The sequence below is a fragment of the Meles meles genome, chromosome X (assembly GCF_922984935.1).
Source record: "Meles meles chromosome X, mMelMel3.1 paternal haplotype, whole genome shotgun sequence".
Classification (NCBI taxonomy): domain Eukaryota; kingdom Metazoa; phylum Chordata; class Mammalia; order Carnivora; family Mustelidae; genus Meles; species Meles meles.
In genome coordinates, this window is record NC_060087.1 from 100408047 (window position 1) to 100425185 (window position 17139).

General features: G+C 40.5%; 1 protein-coding gene across 11 annotated transcripts in view; it reads right to left on the reverse strand.

Annotated features, from left to right (window-relative positions):
• Window positions 1–1869: 1869 nt before the first annotated feature.
• KLHL13 (kelch like family member 13) overlaps window positions 1870–17139 on the reverse strand; it is a 206198-nt gene continuing 190928 nt past the window's right edge. For all 11 annotated transcript variants that reach the window (XM_045996368.1, XM_045996365.1, XM_045996358.1 and 8 more), the window contains 3 exons: window positions 13454–14249; window positions 5869–5982; window positions 1870–3530 (listed from right to left, as the gene is read on the reverse strand). In XM_045996368.1, the coding sequence (XP_045852324.1) occupies window positions 3043–3530; window positions 5869–5982; window positions 13454–14249 (1398 nt within the window). In that variant the 3' untranslated portion in view covers window positions 1870–3042. The remainder of the gene's footprint in view (window positions 3531–5868; window positions 5983–13453; window positions 14250–17139) is intronic.

Sequence of the window (17139 nt, forward strand, 5' to 3'; positions counted from 1 at the left end):
TCTCACCGTACCAGCATTGGCAGAGAAGGAAAATTATGAACCTTCTGAGAATTAATGTGTTCTAGAACTCCTTCTGCAAGGAGATCGAAAACCTAAGAAAGACAAGTTTAAGAAATGTTTGCGAGGCCAACTGATGACTGGCAGGTATTTTTTATAAAGAGAAATAGTTAATTCATTGGGAAGGAAAATGTGTAATCACTTATCAGCTGTTGGAACTATTTAATAATAGCACCATGTGACATTAATTGCTATTCCAAATGACACGTGGCATGGATGCAGAAAAGGTAAGCTGTCAAACGAAGCTGCGTGCGCTTTGCCTCATTCCCAATAGCGAACTACGAACAGGTCACCAACCCGATTCCCGTCTTTCTGGGTACGCAGCTATCCGCTGGTTCCTTGACCCCCTCTGTGCTTGCAGGTAAGCCCGGGACTGACTTCCGGCTGGGAGCATGTGGGTAGACGAGATGTATGGCTCTTTCCGGCCTGACCCTTATGGGCCTCACACCTGCCAGGCTCCATTTTTTCTCTGCTGACTGACTGGAGAGGACTCCAAGGCAGAAGAAGCGGAAGAGGCAACAAGGCGCAAAGACCCATTGCTGTTCAGAGGAGAGCCACCTGCCAAGGACACCTACACTGCACTGTGACAGGACCAGGAATCTGTGCATACACACACCTATCTTTTTTTTTTTTTTAGATTTTATTTATTTATTTGACAGACAGAGATCACAGGTAGGCAGAGAGGCAGCCAGAGAGAGACGAAGGGAAGCAGGCTCCCTGCTGAGCAGAGAGCCTGATGCGGGGCTCGATCCCAGGACTCTGGGATCATGACCTGAGCCGAAGGCAGAGGCTTTAACCCACTGAGCCACCCAGGTGCTCCCTACACACCCCTATCTTGACGCTGGTGTTTACCATGTGTGAAGGGCTACGGGCGCGCTGCCTCTGAGCACAGGACTGAAATCACTTGACCAGTGGCCCTGAGGGGAGGGTAATCTTTTTTTTCAAAGATTTTATTTATTTGAGAGAGAGAGAGAACGCGCACAAACAGGGAGGGAGAGGGAGAAGCAGGCTCCCCGCTGAGCAGGAAGCCCAATGTGGGGCTCCATGCCAGGACCCCGGGATCATGACCCGAGCTGAAGGCAGACGCTTAACGTACTGAGCCACCCCGGAATGGTGCCCCCGGAAGGGTAATCTTGACGAAGGGGGTCTTTCAAATTCATACAGGACTTCTTCCAACATTCAAGCTACCACAGATGGAAAAATTATTTTCTTCATTACGTTTAACTCAAGAGAGAGGTAGTGAGATCTGCGCTGCCAGTTCCTCACTGGGGAGGAAATCCGGTGACACTCTCGTTGTTTGCGAATAGCTCAAAATTTTTAGTTGCGACTTAGTGGGGTCATTTGCAGATAAAGGCAGGAAGATCTGTCACAAGGCCCTAACAGAATCCTCATACCATATTTCCCCAAAACACTATTCCCTTACAATCCTAGGTCAAGAACAAATCTCTTAGGTCATTTCACAGAACGTCTTCTCACTAGACAAGATGAATCTTCTCAAAGATCAGGGAACCTTGACCTCAGAAATGTAACTCTTCTCAGCGTTTCCACATGTCTGGCAGTTCTGTGGGGATGAGGCAGGGCCAATTAGCATCTTCAGTGAACTAATTCCACAGAGACAACCAGCCCTGAGTTTCGACCAATGAGGTTAGGCCTGGTCAAATGATTGTATTTCCTTGAATAAAAGTCATTAATAGTAATCCAAACTCTTCGGTGCTCTCAGTTCTGATCACTTAAATGTTGCCCACCCACCCCCGCCCCCCAAAAAATTAATGCGAGTCAAATCAGACAGTAATAGGATGCCTCAGACCAAAATCACATTAAATGCGTTTTTATTGAACAAAAAGAGATAAAACATGGAAGTTGAAATCACTGAGCAAAAGCAGCTCCCCAGGGGAGGCTGCTACACTTTGTGCTAAATAACCTTATGAATCGAGAGTATACAGAACACAGATAATATGCAAGTTACCTCAACAGCAAAGGAGAAGGCGTAGATTACAGTTTCGGGAGGAAAAATTTGGTCAAGTGACAAATTTAGTTGCTCAACATTTCTAGCCCTTGTCCACCTCAATTCAGTAGGATTCTCCGTGTGTGCTACTGAATTCCCATTTTAATGGAAGTTGCTTTTTGGCAGAAATTTAAAAAGATCATTCATATTTATTTGACATGCCATTCCACTTTTAAAATTTTGTGTCTGCTCAATGTACGTGTGTGTATGTATTTATACACACTTTAGAAACCCCAGGCTCTTGTTTCTAAGTAGAGGGGTCATGCTGTTTCTTTTTTATTATTATTATTATTAATATTGGTGAATTTCAGTTATTATTTCTCCTCTGTGTCTAAGAAACTTCATATGTTTTCAATGCGCCCACGCAGATCGGTGGGCTGACAGATATGTCAAAAATACTTTACGAAAAGAGGGAGGTAGCTCATGCGAGTTGGCAACCTTTTGTCTAGTGTTTCCTGTTGGAGCAAGCTGCCTCCCTTCGACATCTCACAGTCAACGATGAAAGGAAAACTTTTTACTTTGAAGCCGAGTTAGCACATTTGTACACTTACTACAATCCACCTTCGAGTTGGTTCGCTGGGCTCTCTAATATAAGATGACAAATACCTTACACCCAATACACAGCACTGAAAAAGTACTGAAGAAACATTTTATAGACAATATCTTGGGTTGGTTTTTTTTTTTGTGTGGTTTTTTTTGTGTGTTTTTTGTGTTTTTTTTTTTGTTTTTTGTTTTTGTATGTTAAACATCAGCTTCAATGGGATACACTTCCAGAATGGTTTTGTTACCACTTTATAAACACTCTAAGCCAAACAAACAGCACAAATAACATCAATGTTGTCTTTTTTTTTTCCAATATCTGTATCAATTACTGGAGGCTAATCCTAACATACACTACTAAAGGGGGCGCAAAAGAAGAGAATTCATGACACGCTGCAAAGATAGGACCACAGCATCTTAGTCGCGGGGTGGGGATGATCTTAAGGTGCAGAAAGGGGGGACTCTCTAGAAGGTGACGGTGTGGTTTCTTCAGGGGGGAACACCGTGAGTGTACAAGCTCGGATACCACCCAGGGACTCTGGGAGATCAAACACCTTATGCCACTCATCTTTGTCGGGATCATATTTCTGCACTATCTCCACCATACAGCGATTATTCCAGGAATACCCACCGACCACATAGATCTTATTTTCAAAGACCGCGACCCCGACATCGCTCTGCCCCCTTAACATGGCAGCAATTGGGGTCCACTGGTCAAGGATAGGTGAGTAGTATTCACAGCTTAGGACATCATCATAATCACTTGTGCCTCGGAAGTGATTGCCGCCAATGACGTAGAGCCTCTCGCCCACCGTACACATGCAGTGCAGGCCTCTGACCGTGGTCATCGGCGCCTTCTGGATCCATTTGTCGGTATCAGGGTCAAAGCACATGAGCTCCTTTTGGAAAGTGTCATGAGTGATTCCTCCTAGAGAATGAAGGTAGACACGAGGGTAAACAGATTATGATAAAGATGCAAAAGTAAATAAAAGGCTCTCTATCCTAGATCGTGGATGTTGAGCCAAATATTACGGATCTTATGGCTTATCACTAGTGTTCTTATAAATATCTGCCCTCCAGATATACTTTCTCTGGGATTAAAAATTCAGAAGGCAACACTTTCAGCTTCTTAAAGAACAACAACAAAAAAATATAGCTTATGTTATTGCAAGGACTTTCTCAAGCAGTGAGGCGTGGAATTTAAGAGGCTTTGCTAAAGGAAAAGAGATTTGGGCCACTTTTAGAGCTGGGTCTGCTGTAAATCTCATGTCCAAAGCATCATGCACTTCTTTAAAAAAAAAAAATTTATTCATTTGTCAGAGAGAGAGAACAAGTAAGGGGAGCGGCAAGCAGAGGGAGAAGCAGGCTTCTTGCTGAGCCAAAGAGCCTGATGTGGGACTTGATCCCAGGACTCAGTGATCATGACCCAAGCTGAACTCAGAGGCTTAACCCACTGAGCCACCTGGGTGCCCCCCGAATCACGTACTGCTCCTGCTTTGGGGCGGGCACACACTGGCAGCTGAGTGCTGGGCTCAGGCATCTGAATTCCAGTTGTCCATTTCTGCACTTAACCATCTAAGAATCTCTACTCCTGTTACCTCATTAGCATTGAGACTATGAAGTCAAATCAATCAAAATGCTTGGAAAAGTTGACAATATTATGCAAATGTCCCATCATATGAGACTACTCAGCGTTGTTTGTTTTTGTCGAGTTTCTGTCAGGTGGGTGCAGCTCTCAGCACGGATGAAGCTAGATGCTGAACACGTATGGAATCTATGATCATTTCTGAGAACAGCTGGTAGATCATCAGCAGTCTGCTGTCGACCCACTGAGTCCGTATCATCTACAGAGCATGTTCTGAGATCACACAGAAATCAGTCTACAAGGAAAGCACTGGACTCTATGTTCTGCGGATTGGCGAGAGAGCTACACAAATTTTCAGTCATATCAATCAAAGCGCTCCTATCTGGGGGCCAGTCAGCAATCACTGTTTCCTCTCTGCTTTTTACTTTTTTTTTTTCAGTTTGAGAGTCAGCTCTGGTCCTATCCTATTCTTGGCCAGGGAGGTCATTTGTGCATTTGTGAAATGCACGTTAGCTATGGCGAAGTGTCACAAGAACAATTTCACGTCATCCCCCCCAAGGATCTGAAGCTCTCATTATTACGGCATAGCAGCTATACCCATAAAATAGGTAGAGGGTGTAAATCATTGATTAGTGGAGCATATGATTTCCTGGATGGCTCTTTCAATAGAAGACACCCCGTAGTTGCTCATAAATTTAACTCCCCAAACCTGTCAATCACCCATTCAGGCCCTCTCGCTGATCTCTCCTGATTATAGCTTTCATAAGGCAGCGGCGGTCAGAGACCCAGACCACCACCATCACCTTAGTGCTTTTGCTTTCTAATAATGTAACTGCTGGCCTGGCACCGGCAAGCTCTGAGGAGAAAAATGTGTCAAAAGTAGAACACGACAGGGCCAGATGAGAAGAAGTGGCCTAACAAAGTAAAATGTCGATAGTGGAGGTGAGGATTACATTCAAATGAGACTCCTTTCTGCATCTGATGGAAGGATTATTTCAACACCAACAGTCTGGGAATGAAAGTTGCTGCAACAAATGGTAGCCATTTTAGAAGCTGTTATCAGAAAAATATAGGCGTGTGTGGCCAACACATATATAAGTAATCAGCATGGAATCATTCATGCAAGGACACCACAGTCGAGTCCCCTGATAATGCTGAGGAAAAGGGAAACCCCTATTATTGGTTGCACTAAATGAGGGTGTGACCATGATTACACATTATGTATATTATCAGGAACAAGCTTACGCACAGTAGAGTTTATAAGTTAAATGATGATATATTTCCTCATACAGTTTGGCTAAATGTAAGCTCAAAATGAATTAAGTGTTGCTACAGGGACTATGAATGGGGGTTGTTGGAGTACAGGGTTTATTAGAGTGCGGAGCGTGGGGACCGAAAGGCAAGCTGGAAAAGCTGAAGGCTTTCCAGTTTCTTCCAAGTTATGTATTCATAGCATGACTGGTTTGCTGCTAGTCTTATGAACTCCTAGAATACCAAAGGCATCTGTACGCAAACGCACATGTACAATATAGCTTCTAAAATCACCACAAATTATATTTTGATGATCCTTTTTTCTGGATTCTTTTTTTTCTGGATTATCTTTCTAATACTGTAGGAAAGATGGTGCCATAGTTAAAAGTGTATGTATTATATTAATCACATCTGTGTTATAATGGTTTACCTGAAATATACATGACTCCTCCATACACAGTCCCAGCATGGCCATAGTGGGGTTCACTCATTTTGGCAACATAGGTCCACTCATTTGTTCTTGGATTGTAACACTCCACTGTGGCTATTGTTTAAAAAAAGAAAAAAAAAGAACAGACAAGAAAATAATTTATAATTTCAAATTTAGCAAAGAGCTATTTTTCCCTTTAGGTAAAAGAATAATATTTAAACAATGAAACCCTATCTATTACAGATATGAGATACTCTTTGGGAGGTCTCTTTTTTCACTTATTGAGATTATATTACTAAGGTGAACCATTAATACACTTTACATTAGACTAGAGGCTCATGTGATAATCTAACACATCTCTGTCACTGCAGAAGTTGCTAGGATTTCCTTTCTTCTAGTATCTTGTTACATCTTTGTAATTTGACATTCCTCCCATTTCCTTGCTCTAAGTATGCAGGAAGATGAGGGTGCCTGGGTGGCTCAGTTGGTTAAGTGTCTGCCTGAAGCTCACATCACGGTCCTGGGGCCCTGAGATCGAGTCCCATCATCGGACTCCCTGCTTCTCCCTCCCCCCTCCCCCTGGCTCATGCTCTCTCTTGCTCTCATAAAAATAAATAAACCAAATCTTTAAAAAAGATAAATAGGTGGGAAGATGAGAAAATCATAAGGAAGAAGAAAAGTCAGTTCTGGTCCACCACCTAGGAAACTAAGGTTCATCGACAGGAAGCCAAAATCCGAGGTTGAGAATGAATGTATGTATGTACGCACACCGCCTGGTGTATGTTCCGGCTGCTTCTTGCTTTATTTCACATCTGGACTACACAATAGACATTGGCAATAATTCTTCTACATTTATACATTAAGGCCAATATCATTGTATCATGCTCCTACTAGAAGATGACTGGCAGTGTGGTATGACAGGAAGATTTCTAATAGGGGCACTTCCTTTCAGTAATAAATTTATCATCTTTAACAGAAAGTATTTTGGAGAAGTGGCCTCAACCTGTTTAAATATCACTCTGTTATAACCTCAAGAATAGAATGACAGATAGAAAACGTAATCCTTTTTTAAGAGGCAGAAAGAAATAGGGCTGTTCCGAGTACTCTGGTCAAAGACACAAAGTCTCGGGGCACCTGGCAGGCTCAGTCAGAAGAGTGCGTGCATCTTGACCTTGGGGTTCGAGCCCCACGTGGAATGCAGAGATTACTTAAATAAATTAAACTTTAAAGAAGAAACAAACAAAAACCCCATACAAAGTCTAGGTAGACTTGAAAAGTTTATACTATCGGCAACCTGATTTTTTGTCTCCCCTAATCCTGCTTTTTTCTTAGGAATAGAACCACGACACTGCACACAGAAGCGCCCTGCTAGACTCAACACTCAAGCTCCCTTGAACCTGGAGTTGACCTTATGATGTAGTTTTAGGCGATGGAACAGAAGCCGAAATCTACTGAGTGGGGCCATCTGATCAAGCCACTGGAATGCCTAACGGATGAATCATCCCCTGAACAAGATTTCTCCTTTAAAAAAAAAATAATAGTAACAATGAGAATGAGAGATGCTTTTCCTACTCTATTCAGTAATTTCATTTCCGCACCACATTCACTACGTGGAGCACTTATTTCTCGCCTAACAGCTCCTACATTATACCACTTCTCATATCCCTTCACTGATTGCCTTTTGCACTGGCTTGAGCTTTACATTTTCGGGCTCATCTCAAAGGCTTTTCCTGTTCTCATTTTGATCTACTTTGTTGGTTTTGTTCATTGCTTTAGGCCTGGATCCTAACCAACTCTATTTCTTCTTCTTTTTTCCCCCTCCCAAATCTATTTCTTCTAAATCCTTCCATTAAGTAGCCAGATCCTGCAAAGTCTTTCCCCCGAACAAGAGCTATTGCCACCATTCATGGCAAGCTGAAACTGATGGATACCGGTTTTGGCCATCTGTAGTCACCGGGCGTCTTCTCTAATGTTCATTTCCATTTGCCTTCAGCACGACTTTCACTTAATTGACAAGCACAGTCCTACTGGACATACATTATTATCTCTCTCTCTCTCTCTCCCCACTTATAGAGGATCTAGTATATTGATTGGTACTTGGCATCAGCAAAGTAATTAATGGTAGGGTTTTAGCTGATAAAAAAAAGTAGTCTAATCACACATCCTATCAGTGAAAGGGCTTTAAAAGACTTCCAGAGATCATCTTTTCCACGTATCTGAAGGCAAAGACAGGTTTTACTATAGTTCTGCTTTCCTTAATGGAAAAATTCTGCCTTGAACTTTGAAATTTCTAGAGTGTCACAGTCTCTCCTTATGTCTAATTCAATCTATTCTGATGGAGTTTCCATTAGTTTCCTCCTATTCCTTTTGGAGTGGAGCTAGCACTTGAACAGCTATTCACTCTTTATGATTATTAAAATTTTCCCATGTAGAAAGATAATGCCGTTCTTCTGTCAGTGAATTAATTGCATTTTTTCCCTAATAGGGGTTATAAGAATCCATCTATATTTTCTCATACAGGAGTAATCTAAGTGTAAGACGGCTATTAACCACCAATAATAAAAAAACTATGTAATAGTTCATCATCCCTCAACTTTTCTTCTTCGAGCTAAATTATTCGTATCCTTCAGGTTTTCCTATCATTAAATATCTACTCTCAACCTCTAGACTGTCTCCATCAAGTACTGTTGTTCTAAGTCAAACCAAGAGTATTTAGTTTTAAAATAGAACGCATCTTATTAAAAGTATATACACACACAAGTCCTTATTTTCCATATTCTCAAGGCAATGGGATATAGGCGCTTGTCAAAAACCTTGATAGGAGAAGGGGGCAAGGGATGATGCAAGGGACAAAACAGTGTTTCTGTCATAGTCTATGAGAGGTAGGAATGGCAATGAACTAATTAGGAAAGTCTAGAAGAGGGTTGGGCAATTACAGCCCATCAGCCAAATCCAGCATGCTGTCTGCTTTTTGTATGGCCCACAAGATAAACATGTGAATGGCTTTTTTTTAAATTTAAGATTTTATTTATTTATTTCAGAGAGAGAGAGAGATCACAAGCAGGCAGAAAGGCAGGCAGAGAGAGAGGAGGAAGCAGGCTTCCTGCTGAGCAGAGAGCCCAATGTGGGGCTCGATCCCAGGACCCTGAGATCATGACCTGAGCCGTAGGCAGAGGCTTAACCCACTGAGCCACCCAAGCGCCCCAAACATGTGAATGGCTTTTTACCTTTTTTAAAGAGTTGGGGGAAAAAAAATCAAAGGAAAAATGTTTGGTGACTTATGAAAGTCATGTGGAATTCAAATGCTGGTTTTCCTATAGAAAGCTTTATTGGAACACAGCCTCACCCGTTTGTTTATAAACCGTCTGTGGCTGCTTTTGCAATATGACAGCAGAGGCGATTCGCTGTGATAAGACCCTATGGCCTAAGACGCTGAAAATATGGACTTTCTGGCCCGTTTCAGAATTTCACTGACCCTTATTCTAGAAAGTCACCTTCAGTGACATGCAATTTCAGTTAGAGACCCTCTCCAATTTGAGAATTACATGTAGGTTGCTTAGTTCACACCAATCATGAAAGATTTGTAGTTGCTCAGGTGATTCTACTGGAGTCCAGAATTGGTCCCAAGGGATGTTGTGGGACTTACTTGTCCTTTTTGAGAGTAGGCAAGGGATGAACACTGAATCACCACTGGAACCACTGGTGCTTAATGAAGAAAACTGCAAATCCATGAAGGGATATAGGGGCAGTTGATAAATTTCAGTCATTTTACTGCACATTTATTTGAAAAAAAAAAAAACTAAACTAACATGTTTTTCTATAAGTTACTTCATTATCCAAAAGCTTGACTTACTAATAGTTAACAGAAATGAAAGCTATCTGAGCGTCATATTTCTCTTTAATATAGAAAACCTCAATGGAAGATCAATTTCTTAAATGACAGAAGGTTGAAAGATGCCGGGAATAACGGACCCCGCGTCCACTGAAGTGATAGCTCCTCTAAGCTTCACGTAGCTTCCAACTGTACCCGGTGTTAAAGGAAAGCAGCATTTTTAAGGAATTCTATTGCAGCAATATACCAGGCTCACAGACACACATCAGTAGGATCTTTTTGATGCACTATGGGTGTAGGTCCATGCATACACACTCCAAGAAGGGCTTTTAAGAGGCCAAATGCATTAAAACGATCTAAAACGTCTTGCAAATGCTGCCACTCTTTTCTTTTCAGAATTACATCTAGGAGATGGTCAGTGCATACATGCAGAATAAATAATATACTGGCACTAAATGAACCTGACTAATTTTTTTAAGAGAAGATTTTACTTTAAAGTAATCTCTACACCCAACGTGGGGCTTGAACTTATAACCCTGAGATCAAGAGTCACATCTTCTACCGACTGAGCCGGTCCGTGGTCCCGAATTGTTAAATTGTTAAATGACTCTCCCATTGATCCCCATTTGCCTGCCACCCCCCTTCCCCCCACTTCTCTATTTACACAGCATATTAATACGGCAATGTAATCAGTGAAGGTGGGAATGCGAAGTTACTATAACAGATGTTCTTTTTTTTTAATATTCTTTTTTTAAAAATATTTTATTTATTGGACAGAGAGAGACACAGCGAGAGAGGGAACACAAGCATCGGGAGTGGGAGAGGGAGAAGCAGGCTTCCAGGCAAGCGGAGAGCCCCATGCGGGGCTCGATCCCAGGATGCTGGGATCACGACCTGACCCGAAGGCAGACGCTCAACGACTGAGCCACCCAGGTGCCCCTATAACAGATGTTCTTGTGTGTGTGTGGAGGGCGTTCCCATAAAAAAAAAAAATATGGAGCAGGAGAAACGTTAAAAACTCAGCCTCTGGCTGGAACATTCAGAAATATAAGCAAGAGTCTTTTTAGGACCTAAATCTGCTATTGTACGAAAACCATGGGTCCAAGAAAACTGGAAAGGGCAAGAGACACATATACTAAGAGAAACATTATTAATAAAGAGAATTCAGAAGAAGTCAACAGCACAGAATGTGAGGAGACTGTTTTAAAACTGTCTACTTCTTGCTCCCAAGTACATCTAAAATAGGAGAAAGTCAAAGGAGGTGGGGTGGCCTGATTTCACTGCACTTAAGCCAATCAACTGATTTTCTAAACACAAACAAACAAACAAACCCTTCCAATATAATTTTAACTTAAAATATTTACTACAGACTGGCTTTTGCTGGGTATGCTGATTTTAAGGCAAACAGTCATTTTCTACAAAAGCATACTTACTTATAGATGACAGGAGGTAATTTCAAAGGGAAAGAAATGTCATTGGCCTTTAAATGGAATCAGAGTTGTTTCTTGGTATTGAGGGCTTGTGTCTCTATTACGACCATCTATGTATTTGTGAAACATGCAGTTTACAGACTTAGATAAAAATGGGCCTCTATTTGCCATCTGGAGGGGTAATCATTTTTGAGACTATGTAAGTCATTATCTTTAGGTTTAAACTCTGGGAGATTGTGATGTTAAAACCTAAATAGAATCAAATAGTTATTATGAATTAGGAATAGCTCATGAGAAACATGCTTCTCTTGTTTCTTTTTGCTTTCAAACTGAAACGCAGAAGGCTATTTTTAATAAGAGAGAGTGTGATTTCTGAAGGTCATGAGCAAGGAAGACAGCCGCCTGCCCAACGGGGTTGTCTACTTCTTGTTCCCAAATGAGTCTAACATGGCAAGAGCTCAGCAAAAGAAAGCCTCTAGCTTCTTGGTTTTATGTAATGACCGTCCTTGGCCTGAAGATGATAGATTCTCAGAAGAATAAGGCCTCGTTCCACCTATTAATTAGAGGGGATAACATCGCTAAGCAAGCACCGACTGAGAAACTGGAGCTCTTTCTCCTGAGGAAAGAAGGTCTGAAATGGCCACTCACGGCCAGGACTGATGACCTACCATTTGTAAACTTGCAGAGATGATCTCCTACGAGTGGGTTTCCTAAGAAAGAGCCAAATCACTAGTTACGGCTTCTGAATATTTCCAGACGTCCCCTAATTTAAAATAGTATCACAACATGAAAATCATGTGTGTGGGTCGAGTGAGGAGACCTGAAATGACAATTCGACGCGAAGGGTACTGGTGCCTCAAATGCTTTGAACGGCCTGATTATTAAAATAGATCGGGCAATCTGTGTGGTTCATGATGATGACCCCGAGTCCAACCATTTCGAAAGCCCGGTCTTAGGAAAAATATTACTGTGACAACAAAGGAAAAAAAACCCTGCAGGTAGGAGAGATTAGTAACATTGAGATGCCCCTAACAAGAAAGGGCTTGATCAGGTGGAGAGCGTTAAGAGCTGAGAGCAGTTCTTTTTGCCTCCAATAAACAGCTTATTCTTAAATCCATTAAGCTACCAAGAAAAAGATTCTGATAATTACTCTCAATTTATCCAGAGCCAAGGCCAATATTTTCCACGTCCCCACCATTACAGAGCCCGGAATACTGGTCAACTACAAGGACTCTATTCATTGCAGAATAAAAGAGTGGTGAAAAAAAGAGGCCAAACGATGATGGTAATGACAGATATGGAAGGCGTGACAGAAAATGCGGTCTTCCTGACTTCTTTTTGGACAGCTATCTTATTCCAATTTCATCTAAAATAACAAAATTAGAGTTCATTTATGTAGCCAAAGTACTTCTCTATGTTAACTGCACTTGAGACCAATCTTTGATTAGGGAGACAAAAAAAATGGCCATCTAATAAAGCTTACCAGAGCAGTTTACGGTGAAGAAAATTGGTATTTCACTGAGAGAATGCTTTTTTTTTAGGATTTTATTTTTCATGTATTTATTTGAGAGAGAGAGCAAGAATGTGTGAGTCAGGTGAGGACAGGGGAAGAACAGAGAGAGAGGGACAAGCAGACTCCGTGATGAGCACGGAGCCTGACGCAGGACCCGAGCTTGTGACCTGGAGATCATGACCTGAGCTGAAATCAAGGGTCAGACGCTTAACCGACTGAGCCACCCGGACACCCCAAGAGAGAATGATTTTAAAACTAATATTCACAGATCATATTACTCATGGTAAATACATTTGGGGTAATATTGAACTTTGTACATTTAATTGACAAAGAAAATTATCTTTCTATGTGGTCTAGGTTCTAGGATAGGGTAAAAGATTGTGTAAAAGAAGAAATGATAACAGTCCTCTGTAAGGAAGGATTTTAACCTGTACAGTAAAATATTATGTGGGCTTTTAAAAATGGAAAATAAGGAAACATGCCAGCTTCTGTCCAAGATTCTATTAGAATTTGAATGAGCAGAATATACTTTGTAGTTACACTGTCAAGATGAAAACCATACACACTGCCAAATAAAATATTCTGCAACATACTGATGTATTCCTAAAATATCATTTGTACCCTGGCCAAAAATATAAATCCGGATTAGGCATACAGATTGTCTCTGATATTTCCTGAGCAGAACAGTTTAAATGAAACCCTAGCTACATCTTTGTCTTTAATTTTCCAGAACTGCTTATTTTATGATTTAATGAGAATTTGGGGGTAAAGAAATTAGCCTCTCTGTTTAACATAAATGCATACACTTACGCAGTTCACCAGCTGCATTTCGCCCACCGACTGCGTACAGATATCCTTTGAGGGCACTTAGGTGGAAAAAGGTGCGCTTTTCATTTAAAGATGCAACCTGCATCCATTTATTGTAGCGAGGATCAAATCTGAAGACCGTATCGACTGCCGTTTTTCCTTTTGTGTCATAATTGCTCTGTCCGCCGACGACATAGAGGAAATTTCCAATGACAGCAATGCCATGCTGGTACCGTGGGGCATCCATGGGGGCTAACGATTTCCATTCATGGGCCTTTTCATCATACATGCGCAATTCCTTGCTGACAACCAGCTGCTGCCTCAGAACTCCTCCGAGTGTGACCAAATGAGTGGTGTCAGAGCGAATGGCAGTCCTGTCTGACTGCATCACTGGCTGCATGTATGGCATCATTTGGTAATTGCTGGCTTCCAAAAGGAGATTCACACAGGTATTGTCAGTTCTCATGAAATCCACGGTTTGCACATAATTGATGAGCTCCTGTGGTGTCATCAGTGGAAATCGTATGTTCTTCATTAATTTGGCAGCAAAGTCCATCCGAGGCTCTTCTAGGCGTAGCCAGCGACAGGTAGCCTTAAAGAGCTCAAGTTCAGTGCAATGCTTAAGGCTATTACTGGAAAGCACAAAGGCAAGACGCTCAAAAGGGAGCTTCAAGAACTCCCCAGTGCTCAGCAATGCAGGAAAATTCTTCAAGACAAAACTGTTGACATATTTATCGACTTCTGTCAGATTGTAGGTGTTGGCAATCCGACCAACTTCGACACAATTGTCTAAAGTGACCTATTAAACCAATAAGAAAAATTAAAATGCTACCAAGTTCATGACACTCCCAGTCTGGATAACATAAATACCTGTTCTAGAAGAAGAATAAACTAAGCCTTTTACTGTCCATATAGATGCTAATCAAAATTCTTATCTAAATACATTAGTAATCTAAAGAGAATTCACAAACCACCTTTACCTAGTCCCATAGAAAGGTAACTAAAAGAAAATTGTCTATATCACATCAACAAGAGAAAGGATAAAAACCCTGTAATCCTTTCAACAGATGCAGAAAAAAGCATCTGACAAAGTATAACATCCATTCATGATAAAAACCCTCAACAAAGTATCTTTAGAGGGAATATACCTCAAGCATAATAAAGGCCATATATGAAAAGCCTACAGCTAACAACACACTCAATGGGGAAAAACGGAGAGTTTCTCCTCTGAGATCAAGAACAAGACAAGGATGTCTTTTCTCACCACTTTTATTCAACACGGTACTTGAAGTCCTAGCCACAGCAATCAGACAAGAAAAAGAAATAAAAGACATCCAAACTGGCAAGGAAGAAGTAAAACTATCAATATTTGCAGATGATGTGATATTACATATTGAAAACCCTAAAGACTCTACCAAAAAACTATTAGCACTGATAAATGAACTCAGTAAGGTCACGGGATACAAAATCAATAAACAGAAACCCATCACATTTCTATATACTAACAATGAAGTAGCAAAATAAGGAATTAAGAAAACAATCTCATTTACAATTATACCAAAAATGATAGAATACCTAGAAATAAACTTAACCAAGGAGGTAAAAGACTTGTACTCTGAAAACTATAAAACATTTGTGACAAAAAATTGAAGATGGCATAAACAAACGGAAAGATATTCCATGTTCATGGACTGCAAGAATAAATATTGTTAAAAAGGCCATACTACCCAAAGTAATCTACACATTTACTGAAAACCCTATCAAAATACCAACAGCATTTTTCACAGAACTAAAACAAACAATCCTAAAATTTGTATGGAACTACAAAAGACCCTGAATAGCTAAAGCAATCTTGAAAAAGAAAAGTAAAGCGGGAGGTATCACAAGTCCAGACTTCAAGTTATATTACAAAGCTGTAGTAACCAACGCAGTATGGTACTGGCACAAAAATAGATACATAGTTCAAGAGAACATAAAAGAAAACCCAGAAATAAACCCATGATTATATAGTTTATTAATCCTTGACAAAGGAACAAGAACATGCAATGGGAAAATGACAGTCTCTTCAACAAATGGTGTTGGGAGAACTGGACAGCTGCATGCAAAAGAATGAAACTAGACCACTTACATACACCAGACACAAAAGTAAACTCAAAATGGATTAAAGGCCTAAAAGTGAGACCTGAAATCATACAAATTCTAGAAAGAGAACACAGGCAGTAGTTTCTGTGACATCAAATGTAGTAACATTTTTCTAGAGTTATCTCCTGAGGCAAGGGAAAACACAAGCAAAAATAAACTATTGGGACTATGTCAAAATAAAAACTCCTGCACAGCAAAGGAAACGTCAACAAAACAAAAAGACAACCTCAGAATGGGAGAAGATGTTTGCAAATAACATATCCAAAAAAGCGTTAGTATCTAAAATATATAAAAATTTATACAACATGACACCAAGAAGACACAAATGATCTGATTATAATATGGGCAGGGCAGAAGACAGGAACAGACATTTCTCCAGATAAGGCACTCAGATGGCCAAAAGACACATGAAAAGATGCTCAGCATCACCCATCATCAGGGAAATGCAAATCAAAATCACCATGAGACATCACCTCACACCTGTCAGAATGGCTAAAATCAAAAGCAGGAGAAATAAGTGTTGACAAGGACACGGAGTAAAAAGGAACACTCATGCACTGTGGATGGGAATGCAAACTGTGTAGCCACTGTGGAAAACAGTATGGAGGTTCCTCAGAAAGTAAAAACAGAACTGTATTATGATCCAGTAATTGCACTACTGGGTATTTACCCGAGGAATACGAAAACACTAGCTTGAAAGGATACATGCACCCCTATGTTCACTGCACCATTATTTACAATAGCCAAACTATGGAAGGAGCCCAAGTGTCTGCCAATAGATGAACAGATAAAGAAGATGTGGTAGACACACACACACACACACACACACACACACACAGAGGAATATTATTCAGTCATAAAAAAGAATGGAATCTTGTCATTTGCAATAACATGGATGAATCTAAAGTGCATAATGGCAAGCGAAGTAAGTCAGAGAAAGACAAATACCATATGATTTCACTTATATGTGGAATTTAAGAAAGAAAACAAGTGAACAAAGAAAAAAAGAGACAAAACAAAAAACAGATTCTTAACTACAGAGAACAAACAGATGGTTTCCAGAAGGGAGATGGTTGGGAGGATGGGGGAAACAGGTGAAGGGGATTAAGAGTATACTTATCTTGATGAGCACTGAGTAATGTACAGAATTGCTGACTCAGTATATTCTACACCTGAAACTTACATAACACTGTATGTCAACTATATTGGAATTAAAATTAAAAGAAAAGTGGACAACAAATATTTACTGAACATTGAAGAACTTAAAAAGTGTCAAAATCAGTAATCAGAAGTTACCCTAAGAAACAATGTTATAACTTGATTATGGCCAAAATAATTCCTTTTCTCTTCTTGAAAAATGTATGTTCCCTCTCAAAAAAAAAATACTAAATGAAATTCTGGCTAGATGGAAATTTTGGAAAAACAGAGTGTTATTCTATTGTGGTTCACCTTAATCCCCTTCTCAGTCATGATTTTTTTTTTTTAATTTTATTATTTGACAGAGAGAAACCACAGAGAGGCAGGCAGAGAGAGAGGAAGGGAAGCAG